Raw genomic sequence first — 20,547 nt, forward strand, 5'->3', positions numbered from 1 at the left:
GAATAGTTGTCAAAACAGCAACTGAAACTCAGGTATCCATTTCACTGCCAGATGTTAAATATTTTCAATTTTCCAGTGCACTCTGTCTTGACCATCTAGTCATATACACAGATGTTTGTAAGCTCTCAGTTCAAAACAGCTCCCACTCAAAGCTATAGTACATGTCTTCAACTTGAAAACAGAGGCTATTAATATGGCCCAATCAGGGAACTCCTTGAGGTCCACTTGACTGACCTCATTACACCTGTTAGTTCCATCGAAACAGGGAAAGTAAGAGCAGCAGTAGGCTATTTGGCCCTTCAAGCCTGCTCTGCTTTCTGTGTGATCATGGCTGATAATCCAATTCAATAGCCTGTTCCCACTTTCTCCCATATTCTTGAATGCCTTTAGCACAAAGAACAAAATTTATATCCTTAAATATTCAAGGTTTTAATCTAAACCACTTCCTGTGGCATAGAATACCAAAGGCTTACCAGTCTCGAATGAAGCAATTTCTCCTTTTTCTCAGTCCTAAATGACTTACCCTGTATCCTCAGACAGTGATCCCTTGTTCTGGACTCCCAGGTCATTGGCAGCGTCTTTGCTGTCTTTCCTCTGTATACTCCTATTAGAATGTTATAGGTTTTTGAGATTCTTCTTTCTTCTTCTAAATTTCTATGAATATAGTCCTAACCAGTCCAGTCTGCTTCATATGTCTGACCGCCATCCGAGGAATTAGTAAATCTTTGCTGCATTTCCTTCCATAGCCAGAACATCCATCCTCTGGTAAGGAGACCAAACTGCACATAATACTCCAGGCATTGTTACAGTTGTACAGGGGCTCAGTGAAACAAGACATCCCTGCTCCTGTACTGAAATCCTCTCACTATTAAGGCCAACATGCCATTTGCTGCCTTCACTGCCTGTTGCTTGCTTTCAATGATTAGTGTGCAAGGATACCCAGGTTAATAGATTTTGTAATCTGTTGCCATTTAGGAAATCCAAAATGGATAACCTCACCTATATCCACATTATACTTTTATCTTGCACGCATTTGCCTGCTTACTCAACTAGTCTAAATTGCATTGAAGCATCTCTGCAAACACCTGGGATGGCACGGTGGCTCAGTGGTTAGCACTGCTGCCTCATAGCACTAGGGACCCAGGTTCAATTCCAGTCTCTAGCAACTGTCTGTGTGGAATTTGTACATTCTCCCCATGTCTCTGTGGGTTTCCTCTGGGTACTCAGATTTCCTCCCACAATCCAAAGATGTGCAGGTTAGGTGAATTGGCTATACTAAATTGCACATAGCATTCAGGGATGTGTAGGTTAATGTATTAGTCAGGGGAAACGTAAAGTAATAGGGTAGGGGAAAGAGTCTGGTGGGATACTCTTCAGAGGGTTGGTGTGGACTTGTTGGGCTGAAGGGCCTGTTTCCACACTTTAGGGATTCTATGATTTTACGATTTTCCTCAGTTTACCCTTCCACCCAGCTTTGTGTCATCTGCAAACTTGGAGATATCACATTTTCTTTCCTTCAGTTTTTTGTGGCAAGGAGTTCCAAATGCACTCAACCTCTGACAGAAAATTCCTCCACCTCTTAGCCTTAAATTGACACCATTAATTATGAGAGAATGCCCTCTGTACCTAGAGTCTGGCATGAGAGGAAATATCCTCAGCATTTCCTCTATCAAGCCCCTTGAGAATCCTATATGTTTCAAGTCTCATTCTTCGTAATTTCAAAGGGTAGAGCCCCAACCTGTTTAATCTTGTCTCATAAGGCTACCATTCTGGGATTTGTCCTAGTGAGCCTTCTCTGAACTGCTTGTAGTGCAATAACACACTAGCAAAGTCTCCCCTTAAGACATCAGTTCTGATCTTTCTTGGGTGCAATCTGTATATCGTGTACAGGACCTACCTCCCCCAGAAATCTGAAACTCTCCCCTTGTACCATTTGTCCAGCCATGTATTCATCTAATATATCCTCCTATTTCTACTCTGATTAACACATTGCACTGGTGGCAATCCTGAGATTGCTACTTCTGAGGCCCTAATTTTTAACTTGCTTCCTTGTTCCTTACATCGGTTTTTAGCACCACTTTTTTTTTTAGAAAAATTGGTATGATTTTGGTACCAATGAGTGCCATGACCACGAGCTGTTCACCTTCCCAATTCATAATGTCCTGTAGCCACACTGAGACATCATTGACCCCAGCACTTGGGAGACAACATGCCAACCCAGAGTCTCATTTTGCAGCCATGAAATTTAGATTAGATGCTCTACAGATTAGATTCTCTATAGTGTGGAAACAGGCCCTTTGGCCCAACAGGTCCCCACTGACTCTCTGGTAACACACCCAGACCCATTCCCCTACCCTATTGGTCTATATTTACCCCTGACTAATGCGCCTAAACTACACATCCCTGAGCACTATGGACAATTTGGGATGGCCAATGCACCTAACCTGCACATTGTGGGATTTGGATTGTGGGAAGAAACCCATGCAGACCCTGGGACAATGTGTAAACTTCACACAGTTGCCTGAAGCTGGAATTGAACCTACAGTGTGGAGACAGACCCTTCGGCCCAATAAGTCCACACCGATTATCATGATAGGATACTCCCACAATGCTTGCCTAGACTTGTTACTGTGCCTGATGGTCATCCATTTCTCGTTCCCCTGACAGCCCCCCCCCCCCCCCCCAACCTGTGAATTCTTAACCTACAGAGTGACATGCTATTCATAATCCTCTCTGTTGATGCTCCGCAGTGACCCCAGTTGCTTCTACAACTCCAAACTAGCTTTCCAGGAGCAGCTGCTGGAAGTACTTCCTGCACACTTTTTCTGGTCCTAACACTGGAACTGTGTCTGACTTTACACACCGCAGAAGGGGAATACTGTTCTCCTTCAATACTTCACTCCTTTATAAATTAGACCCTTTAGGTCTCCCTTAACATTAATCAAATTAATTACTCCCAAGACCATTTTTCTCTGGATTTCTGTATCTGAACTCTTTCACTATGACTTTAGGGTAGTCTTTTGCTTTACAGTTTGCCAAGCTAAAAATAACCATTTATTTTAACTCCATTCCCTGTTACTTAATTTCTCCTCTTTCTACAATGTAACTTCTCCATGCCATTGTTCTTATTGTGTAATACATTTTTGTATGGCATATTTTATGTAGTGTTTCTTGGAATTGAAATGAGCCACATTTACTGGTTCCCCTTTGTCCATCCTGCTTGTTTCATCCTCAGAGTTATAATAAATCTGTCATACACTTGGTAAAGTACAGATTTGAGACTGCCCAGGGAATCCCTTGTGAATTCAACCTGTAAGCCTCTCATGGTTCATCCCAGAGATCGTACTCTGGTCGTCTGGAATTAAAAAAAACTCTTACTGACAGTTTTTAATTTTAATCCCTTTTTACTTATTAATAACATCACTGTTACAACATAACACATATAAGCTAAACTAACTGGATTCTAATAACCCAGGAGAGTAGAACATCAGTTATTTAAGAGCCCTGGCAGGCTACTCTGTTGTGCTATCTCAAATAGACTACCTATATACACAAGTTTACAAAGGCTGTACTATCACAAACACAAAGCTAACAAAAGCACGGCATGTTCTGAACTGGACAGATAATGGTGAAGGACAATAATTCCAGAAAGAAGTTAATTCATATAGAGTTTCATTTTGAGGTAAGATTCAAACATTGTTATTAATTTCACAAAGGAACAGCCGTAATATGACTGTGTCCTGTTTATACAGATTCACTGATGTTAAGGCAAATGTTCTTACTTGTCTTACCCTCCCTGCCTGTCTCTTTTCTCGTGTGCAGCAAATGTGTTCGATGTTTCAAAATTACATTTTAGTCTAAATGTTTAAGGACAAGCTTTAAGGCTCAATACTTTCTCATTCCCTCCTTTTGTCATTTCATGACATGCTATTTTCCTTTCACAAAACTGTGCTTGATTGTGTTATGATCTTCTACATGTCCTGGTATTAACACTTTTTAATAATGGATTCTAGTCTTTTCTCATTTAGCAAATGCTCGGCTAAATACCTCCCTAGATTTTTTTTTCTTGAATAGTGATTGTTACATTTGGAGGTTCCCAATCCTTTTTAGAACTTTTATACAATCTAGTGAATTTACTGAAAATTGCAACTATGTATTCACTATCTCTATCACCACTTTTAAGATCTAAAGATTCAGGACATCCGGTCCAGTTCAAGCTTCCTTTTGCCTCTTGATTTTTTTTGTTTAAACTATTGCATGACCTGTTTTATTTGATTCTTGTCCTAATGATAAAATACGATATACTTCAGAGTCTGCCTTTTTCCTGATTCCTATTACAAGTTTTCTAGTCTTGTCCTCTAAGAGATCGAAGCTGACTTTGGTTGCTCTCTTTTATGCACCTTGAAGCTCTCTCACTGTCTGTTTTTTTTTTATATGCTGATTGTTCATTCTAACCTTTGTTTTTCTTCAGCATTCTTGGCTCTAATGTGTTCCTAATCTACTGCAACATTGTATGCATTTTCTCTGAATTTGAAATTGTCCTTAATTTTCTTAGTTATATCCATGGATTTAACATGGATAAAAATCTTGTGGAATATATATTCCATCAAGGAAGAAATAGTTGGGAGTTGTGAAAAAATTCCTTAAATGTTCTACATTGCTTCTTTACCATCTTGCCTTTCCTGTTTTATTCTCTTCATGCCTTTTTATAACTTCCTTTGTTATATCTCATCCTCCAACTTTTTAAAACAAAATTGGTCACGTGATAGGGGATTTATTGCCCATTCCTAAAAGTTACCAACTTTATTGTAGATCTGGTGTCTCACACAGACCAGGTCTGGTAAAGATGCCAGTTTGCCTACCTCAAGGACACTGATTGATAAATGAGATGCTTTGTTTTAAATTGCAATGGTTACATCGATACCATTATACTAGCTTTTTGTTCTGAATTTTATTGAATTTAAATTTCTTCATTTTCCATGGTGGGATTTGAACCTGTCCTTACCCTGGGGTTCTGGATTACTCATCCAGTGACATTGCGATGGTATCCTCTAACTAAGTATGGCAAATCATTTATGACTGAACTTGCCTATAAAATTCTTTTTACTATGGGATCATTTAATCCTTTCTTATTGCACATTAACAGGGATGAAATAGCCTGTTCCCTTGTTTGTTCCTGATCATATTGCTCGAAGAAATGGTCCTGACTACACTCTACGAACTCCTCCTCCAAAGCTACTTTCTGCCAATTTGATTCTTTCACTAAGAAATTGAAAATTACCTATCATTATTGTAATACTTTTCTTATAAGCCAAATGACTTGTTGATTTATGTTCTGATTTGTAGCTACTGTTAGGGGTATTTTCCCCCCTCCCCAGTAACTTATTTTCCTTGCTAATCACCCAAATTGATTCTACATAGTGATCCTAAAGCCAAGTTCACTTTTTACCTCAATAGTGATCTAATCATAGAATACTACAGTATGGAAGCAGGCCATTGTACAATGACCTTCAGTGTGTCCCACCCAGAACCAGCCACCCAACTCCCCAGCCCATCCTAGTAACCCTACACTTCCCATGGCTAGATTACCTAGACTGCACATTCCTGGACACTATGGGAAATTAAGAATGGCCAATCCACCAAATCTGGATTGCTATGCTTGGGATTTATAGGCCGGCTGTCTGGGGCTACATGTTACTTCAAGGCTATAAGTTGGCAATCTTGTCTAATATCCTCATCCAGAGTGATCTAGAGACACCCTGAGACTACGCCTGGAGTACTGTTCACACTACTGGTCAACATGAGAATGTGTATAGGGGAAAAGCAGGCAGGGAAAGAGTTAAGTTCTGAGTTTTGTGAAACAAGAGGTTTAGCTGAGCATGACTCAGATCAGACAAGAATTTGCGGTTAACAGTGGGGTGCTGGAGGCAAAGGTAATAGGTTAACAAGGTGGAAAAGCAGTCATTTTGTAGAGCCATTTAACAATATTGGAAGCATTCAGTATGCAAGGTCAGCTAACAAGGGGGCAAGTATCCTTTTGTATGAATCCAGTTAACAAGGTTAAGAACATTCATTGTATAACAGTAAAGGGCCTGGTATCTACTATTGATACTTGTTGTTTGTAATGGTCACCCAATTAATATGTATGTGGCCTTATCTGGATGCTCCTTCCTGTAAAATGATAATATAGTTCATTGACTATATGGTTCGAGAGAAGTCTGGGAACCCATGTCCCTGCACACATGGGCGATTTCGCTCTCGCTCTCACCCTCGCCCCCTCTCCAGGCACTGGAGAGAATGGAAAGTAAAACTACTGTGTCTGAGTGTTTTGCTTCAACTGAAAGGGGAACGGGAATGACTAGCATACTTGCAGAAGGATATTAATGCATTGGAAGCACTTCAGAGAAGGTTTATTAGACTAATATCTGGAGTAAGTGGATAGCTTTATGAAGAAAGGTGTGACAGGCTAAGGTGCATTCTCTGGAGTTTAGTATCACAGGTGACTTGATTGAAACCTAGAGAATCCTGAATGGATGTGACCAGGTAAGAATGTTTCCTCTTGGAGGAGAATGTGGAACTAGGGGTCATAAATTTAAAAATTTAGGAATCACGTGTAAGAGCGACACAAGGAAAATGTTTTTTGAGTGCTGAGAATCTTTGAAATTCCCTTCCTCAAAAGGCAATAGATGCGGAATCTTTGGAGTGTAGAATTGAGGTTAAAATCTGATAAGCCATGATCATCTTAAATGGCAGAACAATGCTCAAAGTGCTGAGTGCCCTACTCTTGCTCCTTGTTTCTATTTTTAGACACTGCACAGGGAAGGAAATTCTGAACCCACTTCCTTTCATAATAGGTACCTTGCTTTCTTGGAAACGTTATTCAAATCTCTGCAGACGTAAAGCTTCGAGATCAGGGAAACGAGAAAACAAAATGGTTTGAAGCTTGGTCATTACTTTTATTTTTCAAAATGAAGCATTTTGGCTGGCTGTCAAGTAATTTCAAACAATTTTAAAATGACAGTCTGTGAAATAGTTGGAATATTACCCATGAAATAAGAATTAACATAAGAGATCTGTTTAATAAGTTTATATTTAAATGTTTAAACTTCTTAAGAGAAGAATTGTGAACGTATGAGAAAATGGAGACCAGTGGCACTCTTTCCCCCACCACCACCCCCACTTTTACAGAGTGAAGTAATGAACAGTACAAGAAACTGAGCAAGGAAAGCAGCAGGAAGAAACTGTACAACTGAGGAAAGTTTTTAAAGAATGTGCTGTGTGATCACCACAAATGTGGAGTATGTACTGTAGCTGTACCTTTTTTTAAAAATTTTTGTCATTTGTACAACTCGACCTTGGAATACTACAGTACACTTGTATTTATAAATGTGTAGGCAAAATGTCAATATTGACTTATTTTGGTTTTACAGGTTTGAGGCTGCCAAATTAGTAATGCAATGGCTTTGTAACCATGAAGATCAGAACATGCAAAGGATGGCAGTGGCTATTATCTCTATTTTGGCAGCAAAGGTATATTATGATGCTTACATTAATAAAGTACAAATTGTTTGTGGAAATTGACCCCCAACCCCCCCCCCCCCCCCCCCCCCCCCCCCAGTACGGTACAGACTGCAGTTATCCATTTTCTCTCTCGACATCCGCCATAACTGTCTAAAGCCAAATACTGAGGGTCCTAGAAATCTAAAATAACAGGAAATGCTGGAGATACTCAATAGATCTGACTGCTTCTATAGAAAGAAAAACAAAGTTAGCATTGAGAGGTTTCCTAACTGTTTCCAACATTTTCTGTTTTTATGGCTTAACAATGTGTTTTGATTACTAAGGACAGAGACCATTTTAAATTCCAATAGTTGGATTTTACTTTTGCACTTCCATACTTGCTTTGCATTGGAACAGGTTGGTACTGCCTCTGGACAATGTTGTGCTGTAGTTCTGCACCCATTTAAAAACAGGGTTGATGCTGCCCAAAACTGATTATTTACAGTAAACAGATTGTGGTGAAAAAATAATTAGACCCCACCACTTGTGTACAAGCTTTGATCTAGTCCTAAAAGAGAAGTGAGACTAAATGTAATATGAAACAGTCTCCAGTAATAGAGGTTGGATATCCATTATCTGTATTTCTGAGGACCCAAAAGCATCACTATTCCTGGAGTTGTCACTTATGGAAAGATTTGAGTAAGCCATCAAATTGCACTATATTCCCATGGCATCAGAGAGGCGAGAGAATAAGAGATTTGTTTTCTTTTCTCCTTCACAGGCTGGATGTTTCTGCTGTATTGTCCAAACATAAGGCAATTACAAGATACTTAGTCAATTGTCCAGGAACCAGCCAAGGAGTTGGTACTATGCCGAATTCCTTTGAAAAAGAATCCACACAACTGGTTGATATCAGTCAAAACTCTGTGCTCAGGGCAGTTTTAGCCAGGCACACAGACACTGCCAGTCTGTCTAGCATGTCTCTCACTCCTTGAATAAGGCAACGTTGTAAAGCAAACCTTTTTATTAACTGGCACCTATGGGGCCAGGAGTGTGCTGGTTGATCAATTATTCCAGTTGATCAAGAGGTCCACACAATCTAAGTGTGTTTTTACATAAGTAATAGAAATGTAATGCAGGGGGTATACACATCATTGCTTTGCTTTATTTATAGCATAACTAACTGATACAACTTTACATTAAATAAGCTTACTGGCAGAGAGCCTTTTCACTCGCACCCTTAACTGACTACTCTGACATTGGGGAGATTTGCGATAATACAGTGAAGTTCTGGTATTTGAGGTATATAATTTTTGCTGGATTATCAAGAGTGCCAGCTAAAACAAAGTTTGCTGTAGTTACAACAGATACAACTCTCCAATGAGTTTCAGTAACTTGTTTTCAAAACTGCAAGAATGTGTTCCAGTTTCCTGGGTTTAAAGCAGTATTATTTGCCATTTTCTGGTCCAAAATCCTAGATAAAAGTGGTCTTAACATAATTTCAATGAATTATAAAAGGAAATTTGCAATTTATTTTCATTTTTGCAGCTTTCTACAGAACAAACTGCTCAACTTGGTACAGAGCTCTTCATTGTTAAGGTAACATTACTTTTCCTTATCATTACAATACTAATTTTAAATAAAAATCTTTGATTTCCTACATAATGGGATTACTCTATTCCTTTACACAAATATTGCTATAAATTAATGAGTTTTTTGCTTTGTGGTTCTTCAAATCTACCAATACAGGTTCTTCTACACCTTCTGACTCTCTATCACTTATTGTTGTCGATTTTAATTTCATTTCTTACTAACAAGGCAACTACAGCCCCTCTGCTTCTCTGCCTGTCGTTTTCAATAGAACGTATATCCATGGATATTCAGTTCTCAGTCCTGATCCCTTTGCAGCTACAAGTCTTTGATACCCACAACATTGTACTTACCAACTTCAATCTGACTACAAGCTTGTTTACTTTGTTTCATATGTTGCATGCATTTATGTACAACACCTTCAGTCTTACATTGACTCCCCCCCCCCCCCCACCCCCCCCTTCTCATCGTTGTACCCTTATCTTCTGTGCCTGAAGTTACTTCCCTGACCCTTTCCATACTCTCTGTCCTACTACTTGTTCTGGACACTAATAACCTCTCCTCTTTCTCTCCACCATCCCTCTTCTCCTTTTCTTCCACCTCTCCTCACCTCTCTAAGTTTTTCCATAGTTTCCTTGCTACTGAACTCAGCACCCCCAGTGTGTAGTTTCAAGCTCTAGTTTGCACTTTGCCAGACTCCAGTCTCAGCATGCTTTCAGTTGGAGCCGAACAAGATTCCATCCAAATTCTCAGGTTGGATTCAAAGATCCCATGGTTTTTTTAAAAATGAAGAACAGCAGGTCCTTGTGTTTAGGCCAACGTTTATTCCTCTGTTCATATCTCAAAACTTTGTTACCACACTGCTTGCTGTGAGCAAATTTCCAACTGCATACTATTCATTACAACCATGATCAAACTTCAGAAGTACTCTTCTTTACCTGTACAGTATTTTTGGGACACCTTGAGCTAATGAGAGAAACAGTATAATTTTTTTTAAATGCAGATCTGTCTCTTCCAATTTATAAAAGTTGCTCTACACACCAGTATACAAATTGGAGAGTTCCAGCTGACCAGATGAGTCACAATGGATTATCTAAGTGAGAGTTTTAATATTTTGAACTGTTGGCCATCTAGCTGAGAGATTGGTGATTCACTGGAGATTGCAGATCCCTCCTTTTATCTGTCTTGCTTTTTCAAAATGATTTTTTTTTTTGCTCATCACAATAGCTATATCAAATGTTTTGGGACTTGAAGGATCATGTTAAAATAATGACCGAAATCGGTGAGTGGCAAAAAATAGCCTCTTTATTCAGCAACTGCAATAACACAAGTTTGAGGTGGTGATAGAATCCTGAAATGCAATTCTTACAATAGCCTCATTACAGACAATTCTTACTTGTATCAAAATTCCATTACTCTGAAGTTACATTGTTTTATGGGACACAAAGGTTTGAGGGGCTTCTATCCTAGGAGACAGGAGATGGTTAAAATATGTGCTTAGTGCTGGCTGCTACTTCTGATAGAATTAAGAGTGTCTGTCTGATCTGCTTGCGTAATTAGAAGTGTTGGTCCTATTTGTCTTTTAAATTAGTAAAACAAACTATGCCTATATGTTCTAATTAAGTTAGAAAGTATACCTGCATTTAATAAAAGAATAAAGGGGGCAGCACGGTGGCTCAGTGGTTAGCACTTCTGCCTCACAGTACCAGGGTCCCAGGTTCAGGCGACTGTCTGTCTGTGGAGTTTGCACGTTCTCCCCGTGTCTGCATGGGTTTCCTCCCACAGTCCAAAGATGTGCAAGTCAGGTGATCTGGCAATGCTAAATTGCCCATAGTGTTGGGTGCATTAATCAGAGGGGAAATGGGTCTGGGCAGGTTACTCTTCGGAGGGTCGGTGTGAACTGGTTGGGCTGAAGAGCCTGTTTCCACACTGTAGGGAATCTAACCTAAACTGATTACCGCAGCTAGGTTGTGAAGTTTGTCTATTATTTGCCAGTGTGAGTTTCTTTCATTCATGTAATTCCACCTAAGTATTGTTTTAACGGTTAGTTTGTTAAAAGCATAATAGCCTAAATAAAAGATATTTAACAAGTACTTACAAATTGGGCAAACTGTTAGTTGTTTTGTAATCTGTTCAGGTCGAAGAGAAAGTTGGTAAGGACTAATTAATATTATAGTGTTTCGTGGAGACTTGGTGGGGATGGTATTGTTTACAATATTGATGCTGATTCAGAAGTAGCTTTTGATCTAGAAAGGGTTTAAGGTGAATGGGTTGAAAGGGATGTTTTAATTTTAGTCTATATTGTAATAGTAAAATATACTAAAAACATGATTTTATGAATGAATGAAACCATGTTATAGTAAACAATGGGTTAGTAAAAGGTTGAGTGAATGAATGGGAACCTGGTATTAATGAGTCTAGTGAGCTGGTATGCAAGTTAGTAAGGATAACCTAAAACACTACCTTTTGGATTACATACAATTTTTTTTGTTTTCTAGAAACTGCTGCATATAGTAGAGCAGAAGACAACCCTGTCACTGGTTGATACAACTTTAAAGTTTACGCTAAGCGCACTTTGGAACTTGACTGATGAATCTCCGACCACCTGCAAGCACTTTATAGAAAATCAGGGCTTAGAATTATTTATGAAAGTACTAGAGGTAATTTTGTTTTTTAAATGTATTATGTAATGATAATATATTATCTCGTTTTTGTTGTTTCCTTCTTGTTTCTTTGCACACTGATCTTTTAATTAAAAGTTGAGCATTTCCATATTCTTTGCCTCAACCTGCCACCTTAGTGAGCCATGGTCTCATTGTGGATTAGCTTCTCCTACACATCGTACCTAAGATGGCACTGAAGAATGACAACTTTGTACACTTTACATGATACCCCTATATCCCTGCACTTGAGTACATGTGACAATAAAACCTAATTCTAATTCTAATTCTAGATTGTATTGTGTCTTCAGGTTGTGTATATGAATGACCTGAAGTGTTGAATTCCATTGTATGGATGCTTGTTTATACTGCATCTAGAGTATGATTAGATTAGATTCCCTACAGTGTGGAAACAGGCCCTTCAGTCCACACCGACCCTCCGAAGAGTAACCCACCCAGACCCATTTCCCTAACTAACACTATGGGCAATTTAGCATGGCCAATTCACCTAACCTGCACATCTTTGGATTATGGGAGGAAACCGGAGCACCCGGAGGAAACCCACGCAGACCACAGGGGGAATGTGCTAACTCCATACAGCCAGTTGCCCGAGGCTGGAATTGAACCTGGGACCCTGGTACTGTGCCACCCCTGTGGGTAGTTTTGATTTCCCCCTACCACAGGAAAGATATTATTAATCCCATTGAGGGACAGTAATGAACATTCACCAGACTTATTCCTAGAATGAATGGCGGGACTGACTTGATGAAGAGAAATTGGACAAACGGGGCCTGTATTGTATTTCAAAGAATGATAGGTGATCTCATTGAAACCTACAGAATAACTGCAGAATAGATAGGGTCGATGCAGGTAATGTTTGTGTGGTTGTGAAGTTTGGAACCTGGGTTGGGGTGTGGGGGGGAATGGTATCCACTTTTTAAAAATAAGAGGGTGCTATTTAGGACTTTTATTCAGGTGGTCAATCTTGGAAACTCCAGAGGGCTGTGGAGGCTCAGTCAAACTCCGTATATAAGAAAAAAATCAAACTCAGAAGTTGATGTCCCTTTATGCCATTGATAATCAAACATTTCTATGGAAAGTTTATGTGAAAGGCATTGAAATGTTCGATCAACCATGATCTTATGGTAGGGCAGCCATATGGGCTGAATTTCTGTCACTGTCACTACTTTCTTTGATAAAATGCCTGGTCTCTTCTCCCATACGTCATCTCTAATTGTACAGAACTTGGAAATATACTCTATAGAAATTGCAGGCTCATTACAAATTCTAATGTTTCTTTTAGAAAGTGATTATTGGTAGCTTCCGATTATTCAAACGTTTGATGCATTAAAGACTAATTTTTGATGGCAGCTTTCACTTAGAAGTTACAAGCACTACTGAATCTTGTGTACAATAAAATCTCTTATCAGATACAGTCATGAAAGTAGTAGCCATAGTACAATGGGTTAATATTGTAAGATTCCTGTTCACTATAGTCTTATGCCACAAGATACTATATATTGATAAACTGTGAGCAAAGGTTTCTGTATTCAATTTCCGGTTTCCTTTAAGCTACTTAGGACAAACATTTGAGTGAGGCAAACAGTTTCTCCTTGAGAGGCAAGAATTGTATTTTGGCTCCTGTAGGTCAGGGCACTTTTGTTTTTAGTATTACAGATTGTCATTGGTAGGAGGCATCTGACACAGGTACCTTGCATATGGTATTATTTGAAGTAGAGAAGACTTTTGAGGGATTTACATGGCTGTGCCTTTCCTGCAGCTTCATATGTGTGGAGTTGCTTGCCTATTTTAGATGTTCTAGGGCATGTCTCAATATTTCATTTAGATTTTTCAAATTATGAGGGGCATGAATAATATAAATAGACAAAGTCTTTTCTCTGCGTTCTGGGAGTCCAAAACTAGAGGGCATAGGTTTAGGGTGAGAGGGGAAAGATATAAAAGAGACCTAAGGGGCCACTTTTTCACGCAGAAGGTGGTACGTGTATGGAATGAGCTGCTGGAGGAAGTAGTGTAGGCTAGTATGAATTGCACCATTTAACAGGCATCTGGATGGGTATCTGAGTAGGAAGGGTTTAGGGGGACATGGACTAGGTGTTGACAGGTGGGATTAGATTGGGTTAGGATATCTGGATGGGTTGGACCAGAGGGTCTGTTTCTGGACTGTACATCTCTGACTCTAAATCACAAGAATACATTGATCTTTGGGTAGTATAATGGAATGTTTAACATTCACCAAAGTCAATTGAATGAATTAACTGAAGATCTGCAGATGATCTATTCAACTGAGAGCACCTTCACCACTATTTTTCTTATGTAAGTAGTTTGATAACTGTTTGTGATGACAATGATTTGTTGTTCACACCACCTATCACTTGTACCTTTTTAATGAATTTTCTGTTTCGGACAGTTATTCACTTTCCTCATGCCGTCAACGTTGTTTCTGATAGAACATTCTGTGACCAAATTACAAGTTACTTGAAAATAATTCTCCTAACAGTTCCCTTTGGTATTGTTTTTGAATTTGTCCTGAACCTAACAAATTAACTGATCAGTGGAACATTTACTTCAACGAAATTTTATTTGAAGTCTGTCATATTTTAAAGCCCTTCACCTCTGGTATTATCATAGTGAATCCCTTTTTGCACATACGTATGTTTCTTTTTCTCCCAAAAGAAAGATGCTTCTGCATTCCATCAGAGATCTAAATAACGATTTTTAAAAGGCATTTTCAAATAATTACAAGACAAATGCTCTTTGATCCAGGAAACTGATGAATGAACACTCAGACTACTGTAATTTAAATTAATCATGGGTTATGGGCGTCTCTGACTGGCCAGCATTTATTGTCCATCCTAAGTTGCCTCAGGTAGGTGGTGGTGAGCTGCCTTGAACTGCTGCAGTCCATCTACTGTAGGTAGACCCACAATACCATAGGGGAGGGAATTCCAGGATTATTGACCCAGTGACAGTGATGGAATGATGATGTTTCCGAGGCAGGATGGGTGAGTGGCTTGGAGGGAAACTTGAGGGTGACTGTTGTTGTTGGTGTTGGTGTTTTTGAAGAAGGGCTTATGCCCGAAACGTTGATTCTCCTGCTCTTTGGATGCTGCCTGTCCTGCTGCACTTTTCCAGCAACACATTTTTCAGCTCTGATCTCTGGCATCTGCAGTCCTCACTTCCTCCTAGTTTTTGTAGCAGTGCCTTGTGAATAGTCTTTGGAGAGTCAGGAGGTGAGTTATTCACTACAGCATTGCTAACGTCTGACCTACTCTTCACAATCTCAAAATTGTTACAGTGCAAAAGAGGTCCGCCTAATGTGCCTGTATTGAATCCATTACCTAGTGCCAATCTTCTGACTTTTCCTCCCACATCCCTGAACACCATTTTCTATCCAAATACAGAGGAACTTCAATTATCCGCATTTGATTTATTCGAATACTCTGGCAAAATCACAAGGTCCCGATGCTTGGCTAAACTGTTATCCGGCATTCGATTGACCAAACGAAATACTCCCCGCCCGTGTCCTTCGGATGATTTGGGTTCCTCTATAATCATCTAATGCTCTCTTGAATGCCTCCAATTTAACCTACTTCCACTGCATGTCCAGGCATGCTAGTAGCTATTGTATTTGTATAGCTAATCTAGTTCAGTTTATGGTCAATGGTTACCCCAAGATGTTGCTAGAGGTGGATGCAGTGATGGTAACACCATTGAATATCTAGGGACAATGGTTAGGTCCTCTCTTGAAGATTCTCATTGCCTGGCATTTGAGGTATGATTGTTGCTTGCCACTTGGCAGCCCAAGCCTGATGTTATCCAGGTCTTGGTGCACTTGAGTATTGAATGCTTTAGTGTCTGAAAGGTCACAGATGGTGCTGAACTTTGTGCAGTTATTCAAACCAGTGACCTTTAATGGACTTCCCTCCATGTAAGCAACTGAAGATGGTTGGACCAAAGAACTTATTCTCTAGAATTCCTGCTGAGACTCCTGACCTCCTACAACGACAACCGTTTTTCTTTCGTCAGGTATGACTCTAATCTACAGTGGTTTGCCCCCTGGTTCCCATTGACTCCAGTTTTGCAAGAGCTCCTTGATGCCATATTCTGTCAAATGTGGCCTTGATGTTCAAACGCAGTCACTTTCCACCCTCTGAAATTCAGCTCTTCATGTTTGACCCAAGGTTGTAACAACAAGGTCAGGAGCTAAGTGGTCCTGTCTGAGCCCAAAAAAGGTATCAATGAATAGGTTATTGCTAAGCAATTGCAGCTTGGTAGGAGTGTTGATAACCCCTTCCATCGCTTTTTACTGAAGGGGCTTGCTTTTTTGTACAGGACGTACCTGGGCAATTTTGTGTTGTTGGGTAGATGCTCATGTTGTAAAAGTACTAGACCACATCTTGCCCAGAGGGGTGGCAAGTTATGGATTGAAAGTCTTCAGTATCATTGCTGGAACATTATCAGGTCCTGCAGCTTTTGTACTATCCAGTGCCTCCAGCTGTTTCTTGATAACATGTGGAATTAATTAAATTGGCTGAAGACTACTACCTCTAATGCTGGGGCTGGATGAAAGAGGCCAAGATGGATCATCTTGTGGAGCACTTGTGGTTGAAGATGGCTGCGAATACTCCATTGATGTGTTAGACTCCCCTATTATTGATGGGATATTTATGAAGCTGCCTCTTCCATTGTGTTTAATTTTCAACCACCATTTGTGAAAGAATGTGACTGAACTGCAGAGCTTTGATCTGATGCACTTGTTGTGGAATCACTTAGCTCTGTCCATGGCCTGGTCTGTGGCCTGAGACCATAACCCACTGTACCTCGATAGAGTGCTGATAACTAAACCAAACTGATACTAAATAGAAATTATTGTTACAAACCATGTTAAAGACTAAAATTCTGCTTGAAAAATTATGTTTGAAGAAAATGTCTTTTAGTTTGTTTCCATACCAAATGATACTAGAAACATTAAGCTTAACTCAAATGTGTAAAACCTCCTAAATATATAGATGCCACTGCAATTTGTTGGATTTCTGCAAATGTGACTTGTAAAAATTAACAGCATGTACTTATTTTGCATGATTAGAGAATCCCAAGTGTTCCAAATAGAGGACTTTTGGAAATATTTAGATTTTGATGAAGTAAATGGTGGAAATTGGTGATGCAATAATTAAAGGCCATCTTTTTAGGATAATCACTAAAGACTAAAGCTCAGTCTTTTTAAGAACATGAACATCCCACAGTAGTAGAGACGATGTCTATAAATGGAATTTAAAAGACAAATGGGTGTATTTTTTAACCGGACAGTGTAAATTAGAACAACTGAAAGCTATTGTTGTATCAGACAGGCAGCATCAAAGTGGAATTTCCTGTCTTTGTGCTGAAAAATTATATGCTTCATTTTAAACCAATTTATGTACTTGCAACATGTTAACGATTTGTTTTTGTATTTCCAGTCCTTTCCGGGTGAGCCATCCATTCAGCAGAAAGTTCTGGGTTTATTGGTGAGTAACCTTGGTATGCTATGATAATTTGTTTAGAAAAATAAAATAAGGAGTGACTTGCTATGATACAGCATGGTAGAGCTTCCCATCGGGTAAATTCATGTTCATCGGAAGGCATTGAGTGAAGGGAACTTTGGCCATTGTGCACTGAACATTTTGTCAAAACTTTGTCTTGAAACATTCCTCTATAATTTTGTTTCATTATAGAGGAATGTTTCTGAAATCTGATTTACGTGGGAAATTCAAATCAAAATGTCCTTCAGGGCTTTGTTTGTAAATTGTCAGGTAGCATGAACTGTTGAGAACCAAGCTGAATACAGAAGGTTTATGAGTGAGGTTAAGAAAGAAAATAAGTGAAGTATGTAGGGAGTTTGGGAAAAGGCTGATGGCTAACAATAAAGAAAATCCCAAAATTTACTGTCAGTTCATCAACAGTAAAAGGAGGTGTAGACCAATTGGGAAGCAAGAGGAGGAGTTACATTTAAGAGGCAAAAGACATGCCTGAGATGCTGAATGGATATTTTGTATAAGTCCTTTTACCTCCAAGTTAGATGCTGAGGGCTTAATAACTGAGGATGAAACTCTGTCATTAGAATGATTTTAAAATTAATGAGGGAGTGGTACTGGATTATCTGTTGTTATTTAGAGTTGGTTAAAAACCTGGGACCAGATAAAATGCATCTGAGGATATTGGAAAAAATTGAGAGCGGAAATTGCAACGAAACTGACAATTCGGTTTCAATCTTCTTTTTGATTTGGTGGTGTAAGATTGAAGAGTTGCAAACATTATGCCTTGGTTCAAAAAAGTTTGTAAAGATCGGCCCAGCAATTGTAAACCAGTCATAGCCCTGTACAGCATGGTCCAATTCATCCATGCCGACCAGATGTCCTAAATTAATCTACTCCTGTTTTCTAGCTTTGGCCTGTACTCCTCTCAACCCTTTATATTCCTGTATCCATCCAGATATCCTTTTAAATGTTGAAGGTTTACCAACCTTCGCCACTTCCTCTGGCTGTGCATTCTATACCCCCACCATCCTTTACATGAAAACTTTGCAGCTTAGGTCCCTTTTAAATCTTTCCCGTCTCACCTTTTAACCCACACCCTGTAGTTTTGGACCCTGCTGCTCTGAGGAAAAGACCTTGGCTCTTCACCCTACCCGCGCTCTTCATGATTTTATAAACTTCTATATGGTCACCTCTTAGCTTCCAACACTCCAGGAAAAAATAACCCTAGTCTATTCAGCTTCTCACTATAGCTCAAACCCTCCAACCCTGGCAACATCCTTGTAAATCTTTTTTGAACCTTTTCAAGTTTCACAACATACTTCCTATAGCAGGGAGACCAAAATTGCACACAATATTCCAAAAATGGCCTGATCAATGAGCTGCACAGCTGCAATGTGACCTTCTAACTCCTATACTCAATGCACTGACCAATAAAGGCAAGCATATCAAACTCCGCCTTCACTATCCTGTCTACCTGAGACTCCACTTTTGAGGAACTATGAACTTGCACTCAAGTCTCTGTTCAGCAACACTCCCCAATACCTTATTAGGAAGTGTGTAAATCCTGCCCTTATTTGTCTTTCCAAAGTGCACATTTATCTAAACCAAACTCCATCTACCAGTAGTCGGCCCATTGGCCCATCTGATCAAGATCCTACTGTTCTCAGGTAACCTTCTTTGCTGTCCACTACACCTCCAATTTTGTTGTATCTGCAAACTTACTATACCTTCTATGTTCACGTCCAAATCATCACATAAGCAACAAAAATTAGTGGACTGAGCACCAATCCTTGTGGCACACTACTGATCACAGGTCTTCAGTCTAAAAAGCAATCCTCCACCACCACCCTTTGTTTCCTTCAAGCCAGATCTATATCCAAATGGCTAGTTCTCCCTGTGTATTCCATGTGATCTAACCTTGCTAACCAGTTTACCATGTGGAACCTTGTTGAAAGCGTTACTATAATTTGTATAAGTCACATCTAATCCTCTGCCTTCTTCAATCTTTTTCATAACTTTTTCAAAAATCAACATGGAGGACAGGAAAAATTTTGTGGTTGTAAGAGCTACTTTTTTTTTAGGTATTTTCTGATTTGGAACTGATTTCCTTGAATCTTTGGAGCAGTTATTACTGTTTTATACTGTTGCATTGATTCAGAACTTTGGTGGGAAGGAAAAAGATCAAAATAACAGCATTACTTAAAAATAAAATGGGGCGAGACAGCAGGTATGTTATGGAGAGTAAGAAGAAAGATTAGTGAACTTGCACAGCTGATTGTCAGTCAATTTAATTCTGTAGTGGGGAAACTTATAAAATAAGTATTCAAGATTGAATTAATAGCTCCTTCTTCTTCTTTCTCCCCCCCCCCCCCCCCCCCCCCCCACCCCCACTCATGTAGAAAAATGTGGAACGATTTGGCACAGTTAGTGCAGATTATTTGAGGTTGAATTGTTCAACTTGCTTGGGTGACTTTAATCATAACAGAGGGTTGATAAGGGGAAGACTTTTGGTGTACATGTTCTTCAAAATCTATTTGATACAGTGTAACACAGCCTTGAGGAAAGTTATAGGTCATGGAATAAAAATGATAGTAGCTAAAAATAATACAAGTGGCTAAAGGATAGTTAATCACAAATTAATGGGTATTTTTCAGGCTGGAAGAAATTTTGGAGTGGAGTTCTCCAAGGTTCAGTATTGGACCCTTTACCCATATAGAAATGATCTAGATTTTGGTGTATTGGGGATAATTTCAGAGTTTATGGATGATGCAAAACTTGGAGGATTGTAAACCGTGAGAATGACAGTGGATGTCAAAAAGACATTGATAAATGGGTGGAATGGGCGAATAAGTGCAGATGGAGTTCAGGTTAGAGAAATGGGAGGTGATGTAGTTTTGTGTAGAGAACAAGTATAAAATAAAGGGGTTTATTTCCAAGGATTTTGAAGAGTGGAGCTACCTACGTATTAATAGACACAAGTCATTGAAGATGGTAGGAAAGGTGGAGACAGCTGTTTTTAAAAAAGCACAGAGTTCTAGGTTTCGTAAATAGAGGCATAGAGAACAGAGCAGGGAGGTAATGAGACACTGTTACACCACAACTGGAGTATTATGCACAGTTCTGGGTGTTACACTACAGATCTGATATGAATATATTGAAGGAAATGCAGAAGAGGCTTTTGAGAATGGTTCCAAAGTTCTGAAACTTCCAATATGACAAAATATTGGAGAAACTGACGCTTTTTTTTCCTGTTGCAGAAGAGA

At 39.3% G+C, this 20,547-nt stretch overlaps 1 protein-coding gene across 4 annotated transcripts in view; it reads left to right on the plus strand.

The window, feature by feature from the left end:
* zyg11 (zyg-11 family member, cell cycle regulator) overlaps positions 1 to 20,547 on the plus strand; it is a 62,997-nt gene that overhangs the window by 26,400 nt on the left and 16,050 nt on the right. For 3 of the 4 annotated variants that reach the window (XM_072574321.1, XM_072574320.1, XM_072574322.1), the window contains 4 exons: positions 7,431 to 7,530; positions 9,049 to 9,099; positions 11,589 to 11,750; positions 17,228 to 17,275. In XM_072574321.1, the coding sequence (XP_072430422.1) occupies positions 7,431 to 7,530; positions 9,049 to 9,099; positions 11,589 to 11,750; positions 17,228 to 17,275 (361 nt within the window). The remainder of the gene's footprint in view (positions 1 to 7,430; positions 7,531 to 9,048; positions 9,100 to 11,588; positions 11,751 to 17,227; positions 17,276 to 20,547) is intronic. The other variant, XM_072574323.1, reaches the window with a different exon arrangement.

Source organism: Chiloscyllium punctatum, chromosome 7 (genome assembly GCF_047496795.1).
Source record: "Chiloscyllium punctatum isolate Juve2018m chromosome 7, sChiPun1.3, whole genome shotgun sequence".
Lineage (NCBI taxonomy): Eukaryota > Metazoa > Chordata > Chondrichthyes > Orectolobiformes > Hemiscylliidae > Chiloscyllium > Chiloscyllium punctatum.